We start from the raw sequence: 20,516 nt of genomic DNA, 5'->3' as shown, positions 1-20,516 counted from the left end.
GAAAGTGACACAAATTTAAGAGAAATAATTTTTAAAACACTGTAATGAATTTGAGATCTGTCATTCTTTTACTCTCTTCCTATTCTGTCTTACTCCATCTCTCTGCTGATACCCTTTTTGTCTGTTTTCATTTAACACACTGCTCCTTGCCCAGGTCACCGTCTGACTCTTCTCGTATCTAGAAAGTCCATCGGACCAACCTGTTCCTCCATCTTCTATGTTACCCTCTCATTTTCTCCCTCCCTGACTCACTGTCTCCCTGGTTCTCCCTTTGTCTCTCTTCCCCCTTCCCCCTCCCCTGCCCTTCACCTCCACATTCACAAGGATGGAATAAAGATGCCACCTGTGCAGGAAGAGTTCACATCAGGAATGTAAACATACCCTGGCAGGCACCGCCAGTGAGATGGGATCTGGGACAGAGGACACGGGTGTCACAGGACAGGGTCAGTCACCTTTCCTAGCCAGGGCTCAGGAGTGCCAACTAAAAATCGGCACATGTCACCTGCTTCTATAAGGACTAAGTCACAGACCTCTACAGCTGCTGACCTTCAACACCCCCTGAAAGGAGATCAGGATGGAGATGAGGAAGGAGGCACTCTGTGTTCTGGGGAAAACTGGCAGAACAGGTCTTCAGATAGCTGTTCCGCTCCTCGTGATGAGCAGCAAGCCGCTGCCAGAAGGTGTGCTTGACTGCACATACCGCCTTCACTGCAGTCCTTTATAACACTGACCTTCCCCTACTTCTCTGGAGCGGTTTCTCAGAGCTATCTGAAGTGCTGTCTCCCGGGCTATTGTCCTAATTTTGCCCCAAATAACACAGCTCACAACTCTCACCTTGTGCATTTTTTTTCAGTCGACAGGGGCTACCCAGAGGCAGTGACCGCGAAGGGGAGACCTGTGGAGGTACAGGGCCGAGCTCCATGAAGACAAGGAGGATGAGGTTAGTCCTCTCCCAAGGACTGAGGTCTGCAGAATCCCAGGGCCAGGGAGGGCATGGCATCCTGGGGCTGCGTTGAGGGCCAGGATGGGTGATGGGAGGTGAAGGGTGAGAGTCCACGTCCTGAGTGGGGACCTGGCACAGCACGAGGCAGGAGACGGTAAAGAGACCAAATGCGGAAAGGTTGGCAGGGACCTTTGAGTGCTTTTAAGCAGGAAAGGAAATGACCCAAACTCTGCTGCCTGGCCTCCGGGCGTTTCAGGATGAGGCATTCTCCCTGAGGGCGGGACAAGGGGGTGCAGTGCCTGTGACAACTGCAGGGACCCACAGACCCAGGGGTTAGACACTTCAGACACGCCTCTTGTCATAGGAGTCAAGCAGTATACTTCTGCCTCTACAAATTGTCCATTCCCCCAACCCGCCTGCCATGTCAAAGCTCCTGTGTTCATGTTTACATGCAGTGGGTGTCTGAGTGACGACAGTGTCTCCCCACCACATCTCTGAGACTCTATTTCCTTATGTGGGAATTAAGTCCAATGAAAGCTGAAGGGTAAAAGGAAGTGACAGTGCTTTGAAGTATAATTTGATTGGTTTTCTTTACTGTTACTAGAATTAAATTTTTTTTCCAGGTATTCCTTTGCAAAGCCCCCTCATTAAAGAACTACTCCTTTGTAGGGAGAGATTCAGCCATACCTAACACATCTTGGTGAGAGTCAGTCGGGTAGCCTGAAAAAGATATGGCCTCTCTAAAACATAATTCAGTGCACATAAGGGAACCTATTTCCACATTCCTGGGGTGGCGGGGGAACTTTCCTCCTCAAGGTACCCCTGGTCCTAGTACATGTGACCATCAAGTGACCTGAGGGTACTCACATGTTAGGGACCCTCAGCTTGAGATGTTTGCTGTGAGTTAAAGTACAGAACCCTGGTGAAATGAAGCAGTTCATATGTTTGGTTTAGACAGATACAATAAGGGAGATTCCAGTTCCCCTTCATGGGGACATGAGCACATTAGGGGAGTTAGTGAATAGGGTGTTTCCCAGTGTTGAAAATGTTTGCAAGACTTTTGTCCTACTGAGATTCTGCTGAGATCATCAGGATGCTTATGCAGCAACTCTTGTCTCATTTTTTTCATGATGAATTGTATGTTTATTTTAATATTCTAACAATGCCATGTTGGAAGTGAAGAAAACACAGCCATCCAGGAGTGGAAAGTGGGGAATGAAGAACATAAACACAATGAGTGTTGGCTGATAACCTTCACATCCAGCCTCAGATACACACTTTAGAGGTTTCAGAGCTCCCATCATAGGGAATCCCAAGTCATTTCCAAAGACAGACCTTCATGAACAGGGCAACACAGAAATACCCACATACCCCATATTGCTGTGGTTCTCCACCACCACATCTCTCCAGGGGTCTCTGAGAAAGGATCAGAATGTCTAGTTCTTTGTGAGGGAAGTTCACAGTCAATATTTGAAGTTGGCTCCTTCATACTCAATCAGGAGCCCTTTCCTTCTACTATTCATAGAGGAAGAATGAGTTTTCCAGATGAAGGAAAGAATGGTAGATGGCTTTTGAGTCATCTTAAGTGTCATAATTCCAAAAAGCATGTACTGGGTTCTGAGTCTTTCCTGTTGTGGATGTTAGGCCACTGTTTCTCATAAGATGCCTTCCTGTCAGAATGAGTACTGAGGACTAAGGGCAGCTGGGGGTGTGGGGATCAACAGGCCCTGAGAGCCGAGTCTTTAGTAACCTCACCTTTACTCAAGGTCCCTGCAGCGCCCACTCCTGTGCACAGGGTACCAACTTGCCTCCACAGAACCAGACACTACCCCAGAGACAGGCTGCCCACAGCACCTGTCTGACTGCGGTTCCTGCTCAACAGGCTGCACACGTGGGGAGGATCTCCAATTAGCACTCTCCCCTCACAGGTTCAGTACCTGCAGCAGCAACCTGGTTCTTTCACTGACTCTAGACTCTAGACCCCTGGACCAGTGACAAGGTCTCAGAACACAGCAGAATTTGTAGCACAGTATCATTCTTCCACCAACTCTGAAATTTCCCCTAGATGTCCTTGCTTGCCTTCCACCCCCCATTTCCACTTCTTCCTTCCTTGCATGCAATGAATATTACTAACTGCCAGGATGTTGAGGATTAAATTACATAATGTATTGAGGTCCCCAGCACAGCGCCTTGTACACATTGGAGCCTAACAAACCTGAGAGCACACAGGAGATGCTCAGTAAAGCTTGTTTTAGTGAATTGATGCATGTTGTTTCTCAAACACTGTCTTGCTCAGACACTGCTGATTTCTCTATTCTTCTCTCAATTTGATAAGGTCAACAAATAATATAATTTGGGGGAGGGGGAGGTAATGGGTGATATTGCTGGAACCAAATCTATTTGTGCTTAGAAATGATGTTGTGTCCCAGCATTTCCATTTTTAAGTTAAAAATAAAATTTTGGGGGCTTCCCTGGTGGCGCAGTGGTTAAGAATCCGCCTGCCAATGCAGGGGACACGGGTTCGAGCCCAGGTCCGGGAAGATCCCAAATGCCGCAGAGCAACCAAGCCCATGTGCCAGAACTACTGAGCCTGTGCTCTAGAGCCCACCAGCCACAACTGCTGAGCCTGCGTGCCACAACTACTTAAGCCCGCGCACCTAGAGCCCATGCTCCGCAACAAGAGAAGCCACTGCAATGAGAAGCCGGCACCGCAACGAAGAGTAGCCCCCGCTCGCCACAACTAGAGAAAGCCCTCATGCAGCAACGAAGACCCAACGCAGCCAAAAATAAATAAATAAATTTATAAAATAAAATAAAATTTCATCGGTCCCTCCCAAACTTCCTGAATCATAATTTCCTAATGTTGAACCCCTGATCTCCAAGAGATTTGCATGTATATTACAGCTTAAAAAGCAATATTTACTTAAATAATTCTCAACACTGCTTTCCCATTGGGAAACCTTAGGTAATTGTAAGAAATACCATCACTCCAGAAATTATTTCAGTTGTTCTGAGGATGAGCCTAGCATCAATACTACTTTAACAAAACCTTCACGACCACTTTATTTGCAGATCAAAGAACATTTATTAACCCTCAGGTGATTCAAATATCAGGTTGCTATCTATATTAGATCTTAAAATTCTTTGACTCTTGTGGTCATCAGAGGATTCCAGAAAGGAGAAGTTTTTCTGTGCTTCTCTAGACTTTCAACTGCCAGAAATTAAGACCCACGACACTCTGTTTCTGTTGTTGTTGTTTCAAAATTCATGACACAGTGATGAGGCAGGAGTACCGCTATCGCCACTGCTGGAAATGAAGATGCAAAAAGGTTGTCTTAGGCTGCTCTGAGCCCCTGACTCTAAGCTAAATCCCCAAGGATGTCCCGGAAAAGGTGGTGCTAGAATGGAAAGCAGGAAGACAGCAACACACCAGCAGGAACAAACGTAAAATTTTCTCAACACACCAGCAGGAACAAACGTAAAATTTTCTAAGTCCTCCAGGAAGCCCTGCAAGGTTCGTGTAGGCATGTGTTACCCTCTGCTGGCCTGGGCACATTGAAAATGGGATCTACCAACAGCCCCTCTGAGATATGAAAACCAAGATGTCAGACTTCAAAGGAGCTGATCAGAACAGAAGGTAGAAGGGCACCTAGATGGCAAGGGCTGAGACTGTGCTGGACATATAAGGTATGTTGTAGGTGAGGCTTCTCCTTGCTGGGCACGGATCTGGTTCCTGTCTTTGTAGGGGTTGGCGTAACTCCAGTGTCCAGGGATGGGCAAACCCTGGACCAAGGCCTCTTTTCCTCTCTCTGGTAGTTCTCTTCTCCTAAGTGTCTCACAAGTTCCCAAGTTCTCCCATGCTCTCCTCAGGTTGGTTTTCTTTTCCCTCCTGATGTTCATCTTTGCCTTGCAGAGCAAGTTTCCTAGCACAAACCTAGAACTAAGACTTCAAACTACCCAATGGGCCCAACGTCATTATCTTGTTATTCAGTTAGAGATGTCTGTATTCTTTTATCTCCTTAGGTGTATTATTATTATACTTCCTCATATTAATGTCATAAGGATAATAATCACTATAGTTATTTATTATTATTAAGTTTCTTATTATGGATTTTCGTGTGTGGTTATAGCTACACAGCATTGACTAGTGATTCTCTACTTAAGAAAGATGTCTGATTTTCAGAAGATGATTGCCAAGGGTTCTCAAACAGACACACATTCACAGTCTCCCATGCTCCTTGCCATACCACTTAGTATCTTTTCAATAAGCAAAACCCTTATTTTTCAATTCCAGCTCCAGAAGCAGGGACAAACCTGTGAGTAGGTGAGTTCCAGATGAGGATTCCATTGATCTTAGTGAGGCCCTGCTCACTTTACAACAGCTCTTCAGGGACCAGGAATCTCTTTTTCCATCTGAAGAGACCCAGGGAAGTATTCCTTGACCTGCTAGAGAAACCACAAAGATTTGTAAGCCAACTCAGGGATGCAGAAACCATTCTTATCTTCCTGAAAATGTTGTAGAAGGTATCTCAACCTGACAGAGCATTGTCAGAATTTTCTGTGTCACTTCAGGAGGTCCAAAGTACCATTGCTGAAAACTGAAGAGCACAGAGGATGAGCCACACCTGCCAGAGCCTCTGTAAATATTCTAAGTCCCCTTGGGTGCCCAGAAAAGCCAGGGGCTGAAATGGAAGGCAGGGAGAGTGAAACACACCAGAACAATCAATTGAAGAACTTTATAAGTTCTATGTGGCTACAAGGAACCTCTAGTGCCTGCTCGTGTCACACCTTGCCAGCTGGGAGCTCCAATAGTAACATCCTCCAAGAGCCCCAGAATGATATATATGAACACAGATGTCTGGACCTCAAGGGGCCTGGGTTGATCAGATGGCAGAAAGAAAGCTAGGCACTGAGAACTGAGATAGCACTGGGAGCTTAATGTATGTTACTGGTGGGGTTACTGTATCCTGGATGTAAATCTGGGGTCAAGTTTTGTCAGCCCATTGACCTGAATCCTGATATCTGGTGGGAATACTTTTCTTTAAAGTATTTATTTATTTATATATTTGGCTGTGCTGGGTCTTAGTTGCAGCACACAGGATCCTTGTTGCGACATGCGGGATCTTTTAGTTGCAGCATGCAGGATCTTTAGTTGCGGCATGCAGACACTTAGTTGCGGCATGTGGGATCTAGTTCCCTGCCCAGGGATCGAACCCGGGCCCCCTGCATTGGGAGTGTGGAGTTTTAGCCCATGGACCACCAGGGAAGTCCCTCTGGTGGGAATCCTATGACTGGTAGGCTCCAGACCTGTGTCCTCCACCTCTGCTGGGGAGATCCCTCTTCCCAGGGTTGGTACAGGAGATCCCTCATTGGCCCATATTCCCCTTCTTTGGTTTTTACTTCCCTCCTGTTCTCATCCATGACTTTCAAAACACATTTTATTGTGCAGACCTAGGGTTCAAACTCCAAAATATTCCGTGATGTCCAATAACAGTATCTGGTCACTTAGGTAGGAGAGTCTGTATTCTAGTCTACAATCTCCCTAGGTTTCTAATTATTATCATTTTTATAGTTACTACTTTTATTATAATTAGGATAATCATCATTATCAATGTTGTTACTCATTATGATTTTTACTATTATGTTTTTTATTATGCATTATTTTTGTGGTGGTAGTTATACAGCACTGAGCAGAGTTTCTCTTTTCACCTAGGTGTCAGGTTGACTGAAGATAAGGGAAGGTCCCTCAACATACCTACATACCTACACAGTCACAGTTCTCCCAGGTTCCTGCAGTAGCCTTTTTTTTTTTTAAGTGAAACACCTTCATCAGTTTTTTTTTAATAGTATTTTTAAATTAATTATTTTTGGTTGCATTGGGTCTTCATTGCTGTGCATGGGCTCTCTCTAGTTGCACTGAGTGGGGGCTACTCTTCGTCACGGTACACGGGCCTCTCACTGCGGTGGCTTCTCTTGTTGCAGAGCAGGGGCTCCAGGTGCATGAGCTTCAGTAGTTGTGGCACACGGGCTCAGTAGTTGTGGATCACGGGCTCCAAAACGCAGGCTCAGCGCAAGGGCTTAGTTGTTCCACGGCATGTGGGATCTTCCTGGACCAGGGATTGAACACATGTCCCCTGCATTGGCAGGCGGACTCCCAACCACTGTGCAGGCAGAGAAGTCCCCCTGCAGTAGCCCTTGAGGCTGTTTGTCAGATGAGCCTTTTGAAATATTAGAAGTCTCCTTCCAGAGGCAAACCCCGCCTGGACATCTGGAAAATTTTACAAGTCTTATTGAGGGCCCCCAAACTGCTTTGCTGGCCTTAAGGACCCAGAAGGCTGTCTTAGACTAGCCAGAGCCTTCACATAATTTTCTAAGACAATTCAAAGGCACAGGAGGTGCTGTTACCTTCCTGGAAAAGCTGCAGAGGGCATCCTTGCCCACATGAGCCTCCTCAGAATTCTAAAAGTCAGCACAGAGGCTGGAAATCTGGCTTTAAAAACAATTGAGGCTCAAGGGAGGCATCCTAGGCCCCCCTGAACCTCTGGGAATGTTCTACATCCCCTTCGGTGTCCAAGAAAGGCTGGTGCTGGACTGGATGGCAAGGAGGGGACAACCTGTCATGCGACCTACCATCAAATTTTCTAAATTACTCAATGAACTCAGTAACAGCTCAGGCTGCTACTGTCGCCCCTGCTGGTTGAGGAGCACTGGCTGAGATATGTGAACTGAAATTTCTGGACCTGAAGAAGCTAGGTAAAGAACAAGAAAGGCAACCAGGCCATCATGACTTAAAGTGCCTAGTAGAGGGGGCCTTTGAGCAGCAGGTGGATCTGAGCCCTGCCTTCTTTGCAGGGACCCAGGCCATCAGAAAATTGGCTCAACCCCTGAAATTCCATGAGGTTCCTGTAGCTGGTTGGTTCTAAAACAGGGTCTCTCTATGTCTGCCCTATAGGGATCTCTTCCTGGGGTTGGCATGGGAGTTCCCAAGATTGCCCATGTCCTGAATATTATTACAATAATTCCTTATCATTATTGTTGTTGTTGTTATAAAACATTGAATAAAGTTTCTTGATCCGTGAAGAACTGTCTCATTTCCTGAAGATGACAGAGGGTTCCCAAAGCACACACCGCTGCTCTCTGGCTCCCAGGTTAGCTCCACAGTCACTTCCCCCAGGGAACTTCCAGAAACTTTCCAAATACACTGCCAGATGCCTGGACTGGCCTTTTTTTTTTTTTTTTCCTCAGGAGAAACTCAGGGAGGGCATCTTGCCTGTCTGAGCCCCTGGAAAATATTCTAAGTCACCATAGGTCCAGCTTTGAAGTGGTTGCCTATTTGAAGTGGATGCCTCAACAATCAAAGCTTAACTCAGGCACTTTTATTACAAAAAAGAAAAACCAACTGTCACAATATACATTACAGACATTTAAATGAACAAAAATAAGAGTTGTCTCAAATGACAGATTGTTTTCCAGATGAATATTTATGCCCTATCTTGCTTTTACTTATTTCAAAACCAGCATTTCAGAATAATGACTACATATAAATAACAGTGCATTTCATTTTTTAAATAAGAAAAATTAATATTGTTACTATGACTTAGTTGGATTACACAAGAAATCAACATGACTAGCTAGTCTAAAACATCATTCTTGAAGTAAGCAATATTTACAATAAACAAAAAATACACCATTGGCAAACCATTAATTTAATTTAATTTAAACCTCAATTAACGAATATCTACATTAAATGTGATAGTTTCCTTACATTATTTCTCCTGTTTGACAGAAACTATTAGCTCAATGAAAGTGGGTTCTGCTGCTCCCCAGTGATCTCTTTCTGTCATAGAACCTCCAGATGTAGCATGGGCCTACTTACACCTTGGTTTTGATGTAGCATAAGTGATTTAGGACTTCCGGGTACAGAGTTGTAAGAGACTAATTTTGTGTTACTTTAAGTCACCGAGTCTGTGGTCATTTTAGAGTAACAGTAGGACATTATCCATGGAAGAATATCAATACAATCAACATTTAGATGGAATACAGTATGACCATGAGCAAGGTGCCTTGCTTTAAAACGGGTTAGGGAGCTACAAGCAGAATTGGGAAGAGCATAAACAAATCAAATCACATACATTGCTATCTTTATGTTTATTTGTTTCTGATTGTTACAGATTATGATTTTGATAAGAATAAATAAAGCAGTCCTTTAATAACTTGGTTCTATTTTAAAAAGTGTATTGGTGCAGACATCTTCCATCAGAATTGCTGTATGTTATATTGTGTACAAGTTCACAGAAAATGAATTTGTCAAAACTCAATTTACCAAATATAGCAAATTTCCCACTCACCAACCTCACTGATTTACCAAAATGTAATTTGTGTCAAACATAAATACATTTTAAGGAGATTTCTATTTGGAAGGGATGATTTTTTAACACAATTTAAGGTCAGCTAGGTATTTCATTTGACCAGTTACCACTGGATTTAATAGATCCAGTAAAATGAATTTGTTGAGTTTCAGTGTGGTTTCGTCTTCTAATGAGTTAACATTCATTTAGAGATGTATACATTAAGATGTTGTGTACATGTATACATACATTCACAATAGTATTCAGCCTTTCAAAAGAAGGAAATATTGCCATTTCAACAATGTGGATGAATATAGCTGATGTTATGCTGAGTGAAATAAGCCAGACACAGAAAGACAAATACTGCATAATATCACTTACATGTGGAATTTAAGAAAGTGGAACTTACAAAGACACAGAGTAAAATGATGGTTTTCATGGGCTTGAGGTGGAGGAAATGTGGGGCTTTTTTAGTTGTAAGATGAATAACTTTTGGAGGTCTAATGTAGAGCATAGTGATTATAGTTTAAAATACTGTATACGTGAAATTTGCTAAATGAGTAGATCTCAACACACACAAAACAGTAAATCTGTGAGGTGATGGATAGGTTAATTAGCTTGATTGAGGGAATCATTTCACAATGTGTATGTATATCAGAACATCACATTGTACACTTTTAGTATATACAGTGTTTGTCAATCACACCTCAATAAGCTGGAACAAATAGTTTGAAAAAAGGAAAAAAGGAAATAGAGAACAGTATGGATCCTCTTGCTGCAGATTCTGTGCTGTAGTAATAATAACAATGAAAAACCTCAAAAACAGTGAAACCTCTGGGAAAGAGCAGGAAGTTTGCTTCTGAGACCTTTAGAAGACGTGCAGAAGTAAAGGACTTGGTCAGTTTTTAAAAGTTGTATCTACATGATTTACCTAAACAGGGGGATATATTTTGTTACTGGGAATGCTTGATTGGATTTATCTTGACAGACACTCAAGTTATTTAGGGTGTGTCCTTTGGGTTACATGGTGAGAGAGGTTAGATGGTTGATGGGATTATAGTTTATGAGGTTATATGATTGATGAGGTTATCAACTGCATAAAAAGAGAACTCACATCAGAGCAGTGTTTTGTGTAGAGAAAGAAGTTCTGAGCTCTGGAGTGTGGTGACAGCAACCTCAGGAAAGACCTGGCTTCATTGGATTTTCCATCCATTTGATTTCTGGTAAATAATGAAGATAATTTTCACAAGAAGTTGCAAATGTCATTTACTTTAAAAATGAATTTTAATTGAAAAATGATCACATAATCTGTCTACAAGAATTTGGGGTAGGCCCCTTGAGGGTTGGTTCGGTTGTTATGGACATGGAAATTTTCTAGATTAATCATTTCTACGTCGTGGTCACAGGGAATTGTACCTAACCTTAGAATTCAGGTAATATTTTTTTGTAGTTATACCAGTGGAGAGCACAGTAAATAAACAAACAAGTTGCCTAAATGAATAGTAGAATTATATTTAACACAAAGGGGAGGGAAAGAGGAAGGCTAACTGCGGTTGAGATTTAGAAAAGGGATCTTTGGGGAGTTAACATTTAAACCAAGACCGAAAGAAACTGTGTATGGTGTGAGGGTGTATGTGTGGATGAAGAATGCTAATGGGTCTCCGTGTAGGGATGAGAGCAATACCTAATTGTATTTGTGTGGTTCTCTGAGGGCATGTAAAAGATCAACCCCTTGGGCTTCCCTGGTGGTGCAGTGGTTGAGAGTCCACCTGCCGATGCAGGGGACACGGGTTCGTGCCCTGGTCCGGGAAAATCCCACATGCCGCAGAGCGGCTAGGACCGTGAGCCATGGCCGCTGAGCCTGCGCATCCGGAGCCTGTGCTCCGCAACGGGAGAGGCCCCAACAGTGAGAGGCCCATGTAAAGAAAAAAGATAACCCCCTAAATGTCTGGTAGAACCATTAATTAACAATGCCAAATAGAGGAGTCTGATTTACATCTTCGTTTTGGTAGGGGAGGCAATGTCCTAAGACATATTTAATTTTAGTAGCCCATGACTATGCAATTAGAGTTGGTAGGTCAGGATTCCATAATCCCTGGATCAGTGTCTTGATCAGCAGAGGTAGTAAAAGTTTAGACAGACATGAGAATCCCTGGTCTCTCTACTGAAGTGAGTAAATGTGGATTAAACAGGCAGGTATAGCGAGGAAGGTGGGGCTGAATACAAAGTGGATAGGTGGACGGCAGGTTCCCAGGTGGTAGGAGAACCTAGGTGGGGAGTGATTCTGTGAGATGAGCTGTAAGGGGAGAGGCTGGGATTCCAGGGTGGGGCCTCTGAGTCCTTCCCTGAGAGGTGATGATTCCTGGTGAAACCTAGGTATGGCATGTACCCCTCACGACAATCCTGCTGAGAAATTTGAGTTTGGAAACAGACCAAAATTGTAAGGCCAGATGACCCATTTCCAAGCCGTGCAATTTTGTCACGTTACTAAAGCTCTGTAAACCCCTGTTCACAACACTGGTTCCCTCAGTAAAGGATTCAAAATCAGCAGGGTTATCGTGAGGCTCAATGAAGCCTCTCTATGGAACTCTGCAAGCAGGGATCTCATTTAATAAAACTTTTCTTTTTCTTTTTCTCTAGACCTAGGAACAAGGAGGTGTGTTGAAGCTCCTGCAGAGAGGACCATGAGAAGGGTGCACAGATCTCACACCCAGGCCTGAAAGATGGGGAACTGCCTCAAATCCAGCATCTTGGATGACAGCTCTGTTCCTGAGTCTCCATCCCGCTGGGTGGGCCCAGGCGGGAGGAGACGCTGGGATCAGGAACCACATCCGGAACAAGTTCCAAATCCCATCCATCTTCCAACACCCAGCTCGCTTCACCAAGCAGCACAGCTGATGGAAGAGGAACAAGTGAGGTTAGCTCAAAGAATCAGCCATAAAGAGCACCTGCCTCAAGGAGTGTACGGAACAGATGGATTTGAAGAAAAGATCCAGGAGGAGTGTGTGATTTGTTGGTTGGAGTTTGTGCGTGGGGACGCCATCAGATCTCTGCCCTGTGCTCACTTCTATCACCTGAACTGCATCAATGAGTGGTTGACCAGGTCCTTCAGCTGCCCCTACTGTCGCAGGCCCGTGGATGTCACACAGCCTTCATCCCAGGACATTAATTGAGCCAGGATCCCTTGTTTGATTTCAAGTGTCCCATCATTTTTAGTGATTTTGATATTTTGTCATCGTGTCTAAGTAGCCAGGGATTAGGAATTAAAATCATGCACAAAGATTTCCTAAACATTCCTGTCATGTTGCAGATGACGGCAAACAATTTATAATGTTTTAGAAACTTAGGGAGATAATAGCACGTAGAGCCTTGACCAAGTGTTCAGAAGTGTAATTATATCTTAGCATTTTTCCAGTACATGGGATGTGTGCCATGTTGCAGCAGCTATACATGTTGTATTGTGTCTGTTGAAGATTAGGGAAAAGAAAATGGTTACTTTTCCTAAGTGATATAACTTTCTTCTCCCCAATCCAAACTGGCATTTGGACCAAGGTTTTATGAAAAACTACAATTTATACAACTGAACTAAAATGAAATCCAATTATATATGAGTGAATAAATGAAGAATCTTACTTTCAAATAACCCTCCTAAATGGTCTTATCTTTTTTTTCTCCATCATTTTGAGACATTTAACTTTTTGTCTTGTAAGTCCAATCAAGGGGAACAGTGTCCCAGGGAAGAACAGTCCTGAGTAGGTTTATTAGCTGTGTAATTACGGTGCGTTCATGTAATTTAGCTGTGTTTGTGTAAACGGATAATAAAATAGTTTTCCATCTAAAAGTCAGAGTTGAGGGAGTGATATTGCTGAAGACCCCACGTGGAGGAGGGCGTTAGAATGATTCAGGATGAGTGTATGCAGAGGTTTGACTTGGATTTGCAATCATGATTTGGAATCATGGAGGGAACTGAGCTTCTGATCACTGTGGGCTAATAAGCATACACACCTCCGTGTTTTCCACATTTTTATCTCTCAAATGGAGGTGTTCATATATTATTAATTAGCAATAATAGTCATAGTCGTCTTCCTTGTGACCATAGGCAAGGAAAGCCCTCGCCTTCTTTCTCTTAGAGCATACTGCATGTTCCCAGTGATTAGGGCCACACCCTCATGAAGGACTGATGTTTATGAGATGTGGGTCTGGAAATTGGAAAACTGGGGTCCCATGGCTTCTTTGTCCTTCCTCAGCTTTGCCTTCTTGATGCTTGTACTGGCGACCCCTCCCCTTTCACCCTCTCTCCTAGTTCAGAAGAACTTGTGAGTCCCACCCAAACCACCCAGACCCTGGGTAAATGCCTGCCACAGCTCTCAGTGCTCCATCTTGTGCAAACTGGTCCCCTCGATTCTCTTGCTCCTCACTCTTGGACCCCGACCCTGTGGAAGCAGAGGGAGGTTAGGTGACTGGACACCCACTGGGCACACAGAACCCTCTAGTCCACCCTGAGCCGTATATGTGGGACATTCTCTCCACTGAGGCTGTCCAACCAGTGCTGACAGTGAACAAGAGGAATCCGGCTCCAGGGGATAATTGCACGACTTTCTCAGACCTCCTAGGACTATAAGCCATTTGTGATCTCCTGTTCCAAATACACCCAGACAAAGGCACTTTAGGTTTGATTTCCCATAGCAATCCTCCCAGGATCCGCACAAACTTTACAACTCCCTACCCAATCTTTGGGGATAAATCTCTGATGACTGTGTACGGAGTGTCTTCTCTTTTCTCTTCTTTAAACTTTCTTTTTTCTTAATTTAACTATACTTGATTTACAATATTGTGTTAGTTTCAGGTGTACAGCTTCACATTCTTTTCCATTATAGGTCATTACAAGATATTGAATATAGTTCCCTGTGCTATACAGTAAATCCTTGTTGTTTATCTATTTTACATATACTGTAGTGGTGTGGGTCCCCTACTCCTAATTTTATCCCATACTCCTAACTTATCACTCCCCCTCCCCTTTCCCCTTTGGTAACCATAAGTTTGTTTTCTATGTCTGAGGGTGTTTCTGTTTTGTAAATAAATTGATCTGTATTATTTTTTAGATTCCACATATAAGTGATATCATATAATATTTGTCTTTTTCTACCTGACTTACTTCACTTAGTGTGATAATCTCTAGGTCCATCCATGTAGCTGCAAACTTCACTATTTCATTCTTTTTTATGGCTGAGTTTTATTCCATTGCATATATGTACCACATCTTATTTATCCATTCATCTGTTGATGGACACTGAGGTTGCTTCCATATCTTGGCTATTGTAAATAGCGCTGCTATGAACATTAGTGTGCATGTATCTTTTCAAATTAGTGGTTTGGGGCTTTTTGGACATATACACTAGAGTGGAATTGCCGGGTCATATGGTAGTGATATTTTTAGTTTTTTGAGAAACTGCCATACTGTTTTCCACAGTGGCTGCACAAATTCACATTCCTACCAACAGTGTACTAGGGTTCCCTTTTCTCCACATCCTCGCCAACATTTGTTATTTGTGTTCCTTTAGATGAAAACCATTTTGATAGGTGTGAGGTGACATCTCATTGTGGGTTTGATTTGCATTTCCCTGATGATTAGCGATGTTGAGCAGCTTTTCTTGTGCCTGATGGCTATCTGTATGTCTTCTTTGGAAAAATGTCTATTCAGGTCTTCTGCCCACTTTTTAATCAAGTTGGGTATTTTTTTTGATGTTGAGTTCCATGAGCTGTTCATATATGTTGAATATTAACCCCTTATCAGACATATTATTTGCAAATGATTTTTCTCACTCAGTAGGTTGTCTTTCATTTTGTCGATGGTTTCCTTTGCTTGCAAAAGCTTTTAAGTTTACTTAGATCCCATTTGTTTACTTTTGCTTTTGTTTCCTTTGTTTTAGGAGGTATGATATGATATCAAAAACTGTAATTGTGAGGGGAGGAGAGTATATATAAGGATTTTAAAAATGCATTTGGAATTAAGAGATCAGCAACTTAAAACAATACGAATATATATAGACTGATATCATATACCTATTATTTATTATCAGTATTATAATTATTTATATTTATACCATTCTGATTATTGTCAAGTAAAATCAAATCCAGAGTTCTATAGGGAGAGACTTTAAATAGAAAGAAAGGTTATTGCAGGAATTCCCTGGTGGTCCAGTGGTTAGGACCCCTCACTTTCACTGCCATGGCTCCTCAGGTTCAATCCCTGGTCGGGGAACTAAGATCTCGCAAGCTGTGCTGCACGGCCCAAAAAAGGGAAGAAAGAAAGAAAAGCTATTGCAACAGGGAGAACTATCTAATTGCAGAGATCAGCAAGCATCTCAAAGTCAAACCAAAAAAAGATTTTCTTTCACATGGTAAAGGGGGTAAGTGGTAAGGGGAAGTTGGGCACTAGGCGGAGCTTAAGCCAACTGCGTGACCAGTGTGGTGTGGAGGGAAATATGTCTTGCCATAGCCCATCTATCCAGGCTTCCCATGTCTCCAACCCCCTCTGCTTGCTTTCCATGTCTGTCCTCAAGTATCTCTACCCACTGTGCCGTAGTTTGGTTATAAGTTTGCCTACTGAAGGGCATCTTGGCTCCTCATAGATTTTGGTCATTGTGCATGAAGCTGCTGAATATATTGCATGCTGTTTATTCTGTGGACACAAATTTTCAAACCAGTTGGGCAAATATACAGGGACACAAATGATGCATCGTATGCTGAGACCATGCTTACGTTTCTAGGAACCTACCAAAATGTATTCCAAAGTGGCTGTACATTATGCATTCCCACCAGCAATGAATCAAATTTCCTGGTGCTCCCTGTCCTCCTTTGTGACTCACATTATCAGTTTTTTCAGTGTTAGCTATTGTAGTAAGTGTGCAGGGTATCTTGTTGCTCTTTTAATTGGCTGTTTCCTAACGACAAGTAATATTGAGCATGATTTTGTATGTTTGTTTCCTATCTGTATATCTTGCATGATGACCTTTCTGTTCAGATACTCAACCATTTTTTAATTGGGTAGTTTGTTTTCTCTATGTTGAATTTTACAAGTTCCTTCTATATTTTGGGTACAAGTCCTAAACATTTATGTTTTGCAAATATTTTCTCCCAGTCTGGGACTTGTGTTTTAATTGCTTGAATTGTTTCTTTTGTAGAATGAAAAATTTTAACTTAATAAGGTCCATATTATCAATTTTTTTCTCATAGACTTTTGATTTTGTACATTAAGCTAATTAATGTATATTAAAATTCATGTATATTTTCTGTTTTCTTATGTCACTTTTTGTTTTAAATTTTACGTTTAAGTATATGAACTATTTTGAGTGAACATACATATAAGTTTTGTGTCTTTGTTCATTTCATTGCATATGGTCATCCATTTGTGCCATCATCTTTTGTTGAGAGACTGTATTTCCCATTGAGTTGCCTTTTCTTCTTTTACTACGATCATTTGACTGTATTTTCCTGGGTCTGTTTGTATATTCTCTGTTCTGTTCTTTTTATCTATCTGTCTATTATTTCTCCAATGTCAGGCACTCTTGTTTACTGAAGATTTATAATAAAGTTTGGATTAGGAAGTATGGTTCATCAACTTTGTTCTTCAATATTACCTAGTCTACTCCAAGTTTTAATAGAGTTAGCTGATAGCTTCAAAATAGCTTGATTTGTACTGGGATTGCACCGAATTTATAGATCAAGTTGGGAATAATTAACATCATAACAATATTGTGTCTTCAATCATGATCAAGGGATACCTCTCCCCTGATTTACATTTTCTTTATGTTTTTTTTCAACAATGTTTTTTTTTCTACACACAGACTCGTACATATTTTGTTGGAGTTATACTTGAGGATTATTTGGTGGGATGCATTGAAAATTGCATTGTTTTTCTTTCCAATTCCAATCATTAAGTGTTAGTGTATGGGAATGCAGTTGACATGCTTTGCTTCTTGTTATCTCCGTCCATTCCAATCAAAGGACGGTGTGGTAGGCTCCATTTGGTGTTAACTTTCAAAATCGTGGCCTTGAAAAATCCAACACTGGATTTCAGTTACTCAGACAGAGACTAGGAGAGGGCGCCAGGAAGCACCGAACGGCGAGCTGCGCGCGTCTTCTACTGCCCCACGGCCCCTCAGCCTGCAGGCGGCGCGAATCCTCCTGCGGGGACCCTCCGGGCGCGCGTGCGCATTCCGCCTGCTGACGTCACGGCGTCCTCGGTGAGGAAAGCTTTTCCTTCTCCGATGACTCACCAGAGCGCGCCGCCAACTTCCGGACGACGTGGGACCGCGTCGCCCTGAGGAGAACGCTCCCTGTCCACGCCAAGGGCTAAAGGGGCTGTGGGCGCGTCTCCCTGACGACTTCCTTAAACTGCAGCAGAGCCCCTTGATTTCCTGGACGGTCCCGCGTGGTTTATTCTCTACTTTCCCAGGTAGTATTTAAGCAGGACTGACTCTTCAAAAACAAAACCCAAGAACAACCGTCGTTGAGAGTTTGGATGGATAATCATAGAATGCTGTGGTGTTTGCTATGGATTCAGGCTTGTTTTGAGGGAGGAACCCCTACGCAGATTCGGAGAGAGGGAAACACGTGGACACTCGTGACGGGAATACGCGAACTGTCGGGCCCTTCTGGGAGGACGAGAGTGCGGGCAGTGCGGGTCTGGCCGTGAGAGAAAGGGAAGTGGGGCGTCCACCCCCGGGCTTCTGTTAATTTTCAGTGGTTAGTTCCCCCACAACTGTAACGTACTTGAACAATATCAGACGGTTGCAGAGTGTATGTCTTCTAACGCTCACGTTATTTTAAGTCCATACATTATTTATACCAAAACCATAACTTATCACACTTTGAAATGAGACTACTGTCAGCTGTCTTTCTCCTAGGTGTTTATGAGAAGACGTAATTTGATACAAAGAGTGGAAATTTCGGGAGAAATCTTTTAAAATGGATCAGAAAGGGGTAGTGCTTTGTGACAGCGAGAATTAGAATACGCATACCCCTCTCGTATGATTCAAGGCTTTCTGAAAGTTGGGCCCTCTTCACATCTGCGGTGATCTTCCACCTCATTCTCTGAGGGAGCTCTGCATTTTGTGGCAAAGACCAGTGGGAGAAGATTTTTAATATGACCCTTTGCCTGACCCACGATTCTGGGGTTGTTTACTCTCCAGGTAACCAAAACCTTCAGGACTGACCACATCATTTTAATATTAAGATACAGTGAACTTTAATTTGATTTTAAGTTTTGAGGGCAATAATGGCACTTTTTTTTTTCTTCCTTACTAGATCTTTTTTTTTTAACATCTTTATTGGAGTATAATTGCTTTACAATGGTGTGTTAGTTTCTGCTTTACAACAAAATGAATCAGTTATACATATACATATGTCCCCATATCTCTTCCCTCTTGCGTCTCCCTCCCTCCCACCCTCCCTATCCCACCCCTCCAGGCGATCACAAAGCACCGAGCAGATCTCCCTGTGCTATGCGGCTGCTTCCCGCTAGCTATCTACCTTAGGTGACCGGGGGGTGTCAGGCCCCCTGCGGGGCCCTTAGCATATGCAGGCCTCACATCTGCCTAGAGTTAAAACTAAGGAGCAGACTTCAGAGGATGCTGCCACAACTTTACTTTTTGTTTTTCGTTGAGGTATAACTAACATAGAACACGATATTAGTTTCAGGTGTACAACATAATGGTTCAGTGTTTGTATATTTTGTGAACTGATCACTATAAATCTAGTTAACATCCATCACCACACACAGTTACACAGATTTGTTTCTTGTGATGAGAACTTGTAAGACTTACTCTCTTAGCAACTTTCAAAGATGCAGCACAGTTTTAATAACTATAGTCACCATGCTGTGCATGACATCCCCATGACTTATTTACTTTATAACAGACAGTTTGTAGCTTTTGAACCCCTTCACCCATTTTGTGCACCCCACACCCCCCACCTCTGGCAACTGCAGCTGTTCTTGGTTATCTGTGAGCTAAATTTATTTATTTATTTTTGGCTGCGTTGGGTCTTCGTTGCTGCACGCAGGCTTTCTCTAGTTGCGGCGAGCGGGGGCTACTCTTCCTTGCGGTGCACGGGCTTATTGCGGTGGCTTCTCGTTGCAGAGTACAGGCTCTAGGTGCACGGGCTTCAGTAGTTGTGGCACTCGGGCTCAGTAGTTGTGGCTCGAGGGCTGTAGAGCACAGGCTCATTAGTTGTGGCACACGGGCTTAGTTGCTCCGTGGCATGTGGGATCCTCCCGGACCAGGGCTTGAACCCACGTCCCCTGCACTGGCAGGCAGATTCCCAACCACTGCACCACCAGGGAAGTCCCTATGAGCTAAATTTTTAAAAGATTCCTCATGTAAGTGAGATCTTCCTCTGTCTGACTTATTTCACTTAGAATAATGCACTAAAGAACCATCCATGTGGTCACAAATGGTGAGGCTTCCTTCTTTCTTATGGCTGAATTAAAGCAAGGAAGCAGTTGGTCAGGAAACGCAGAACATTTTTACCGTGTTGCTTATTTGAATTGGCTCCAAAAATGTTTGACTTTTTCCCTTAATGAAACAATCATAATAAGTAGGACTTAACTCTCTTTGTATTTTGACCCATAGTGTCCCCTAAAATAAATTGGAAACATAAAATAATATATGTTGCTGACGAGTTAGTGTGTAAACACATGGCTCTAAATTTACCATGAGCTGAAAAGGACTGGGTGTCATTGGGTCCACTTGGGCCCATGTCCACGTGGACACCCACACCAGGGCAGCCTTTCTGGGCCTGAAATACTGCTGGGCAGAACCAGGAGACCAGGGAGAAACAGGAGAGGAAGATGGGAGGAGGCTGAGGGAAGAATCAGCTCCTCAACACCTGTTCCAGGTGCCTGAGGAGTGAGTCCTGTGCAAGGTAGGTTGTCCTTGGGCACTGCAGGGCATCGTGAGGGATGGAAGGGTGGAAATCCTGTTGTCCTGGGCAGTTGTCAGCACTCCTCCAAGTCACCTGCAGACCGTCCGTTGTTATGAAGGCCTGTGAGACAGGCATGCACAGCCCCCTCCAGACACAGACTTCCTACTGGAAAGTGTTTGTGGCTCAACTAAGTCTGCATTTTATGGCCTTTTCCTCTTCGTGGCCTGCTACTAGTTGCACAATTTAACCTTCATATAGTGTTCTAAACGGAAAACGACAAACTCACAGAAGCAGAGATA

The 20,516-nt window shown here is 43.2% G+C and overlaps 1 protein-coding gene across 23 annotated transcripts in view; it reads left to right on the top strand.

Annotated features, from left to right (window-relative positions):
* LOC111173381 (zinc finger protein 596) overlaps positions 1–12,934 on the top strand; it is a 29,841-nt gene extending 16,907 nt beyond the window's left edge. For 12 of the 23 annotated variants that reach the window (XR_016391090.1, XR_016391101.1, XR_016391088.1 and 9 more), the window contains 2 exons: positions 854–940; positions 5,238–12,934. Coding sequence is in view for 3 of the 23 variants with exons in the window: in XM_089903625.1 (XP_089759751.1) it covers positions 854–940; positions 5,238–5,267; positions 11,932–11,956 (142 nt within the window). In the remaining 20 variants the exon portion in view is untranslated. The remainder of the gene's footprint in view (positions 1–853; positions 941–5,237) is intronic. The other 11 variants (XR_016391100.1, XM_089903625.1, XR_016391096.1 and 8 more) reach the window with 8 other exon arrangements.
* The last annotated feature ends 7,582 nt before the right edge of the window (positions 12,935–20,516 follow it).

Source organism: Delphinapterus leucas, chromosome 21 (assembly GCF_059928025.1).
Source record: "Delphinapterus leucas isolate spDelLeu-1000000601 "Yukka" chromosome 21, BTC_Dleu_Yukka2, whole genome shotgun sequence".
Taxonomy (NCBI): domain Eukaryota; kingdom Metazoa; phylum Chordata; class Mammalia; order Artiodactyla; family Monodontidae; genus Delphinapterus; species Delphinapterus leucas.
The sequence above is the reverse complement of the archived record's forward strand: the minus strand, read 5'-3'. Positions and strand labels throughout refer to the sequence as shown.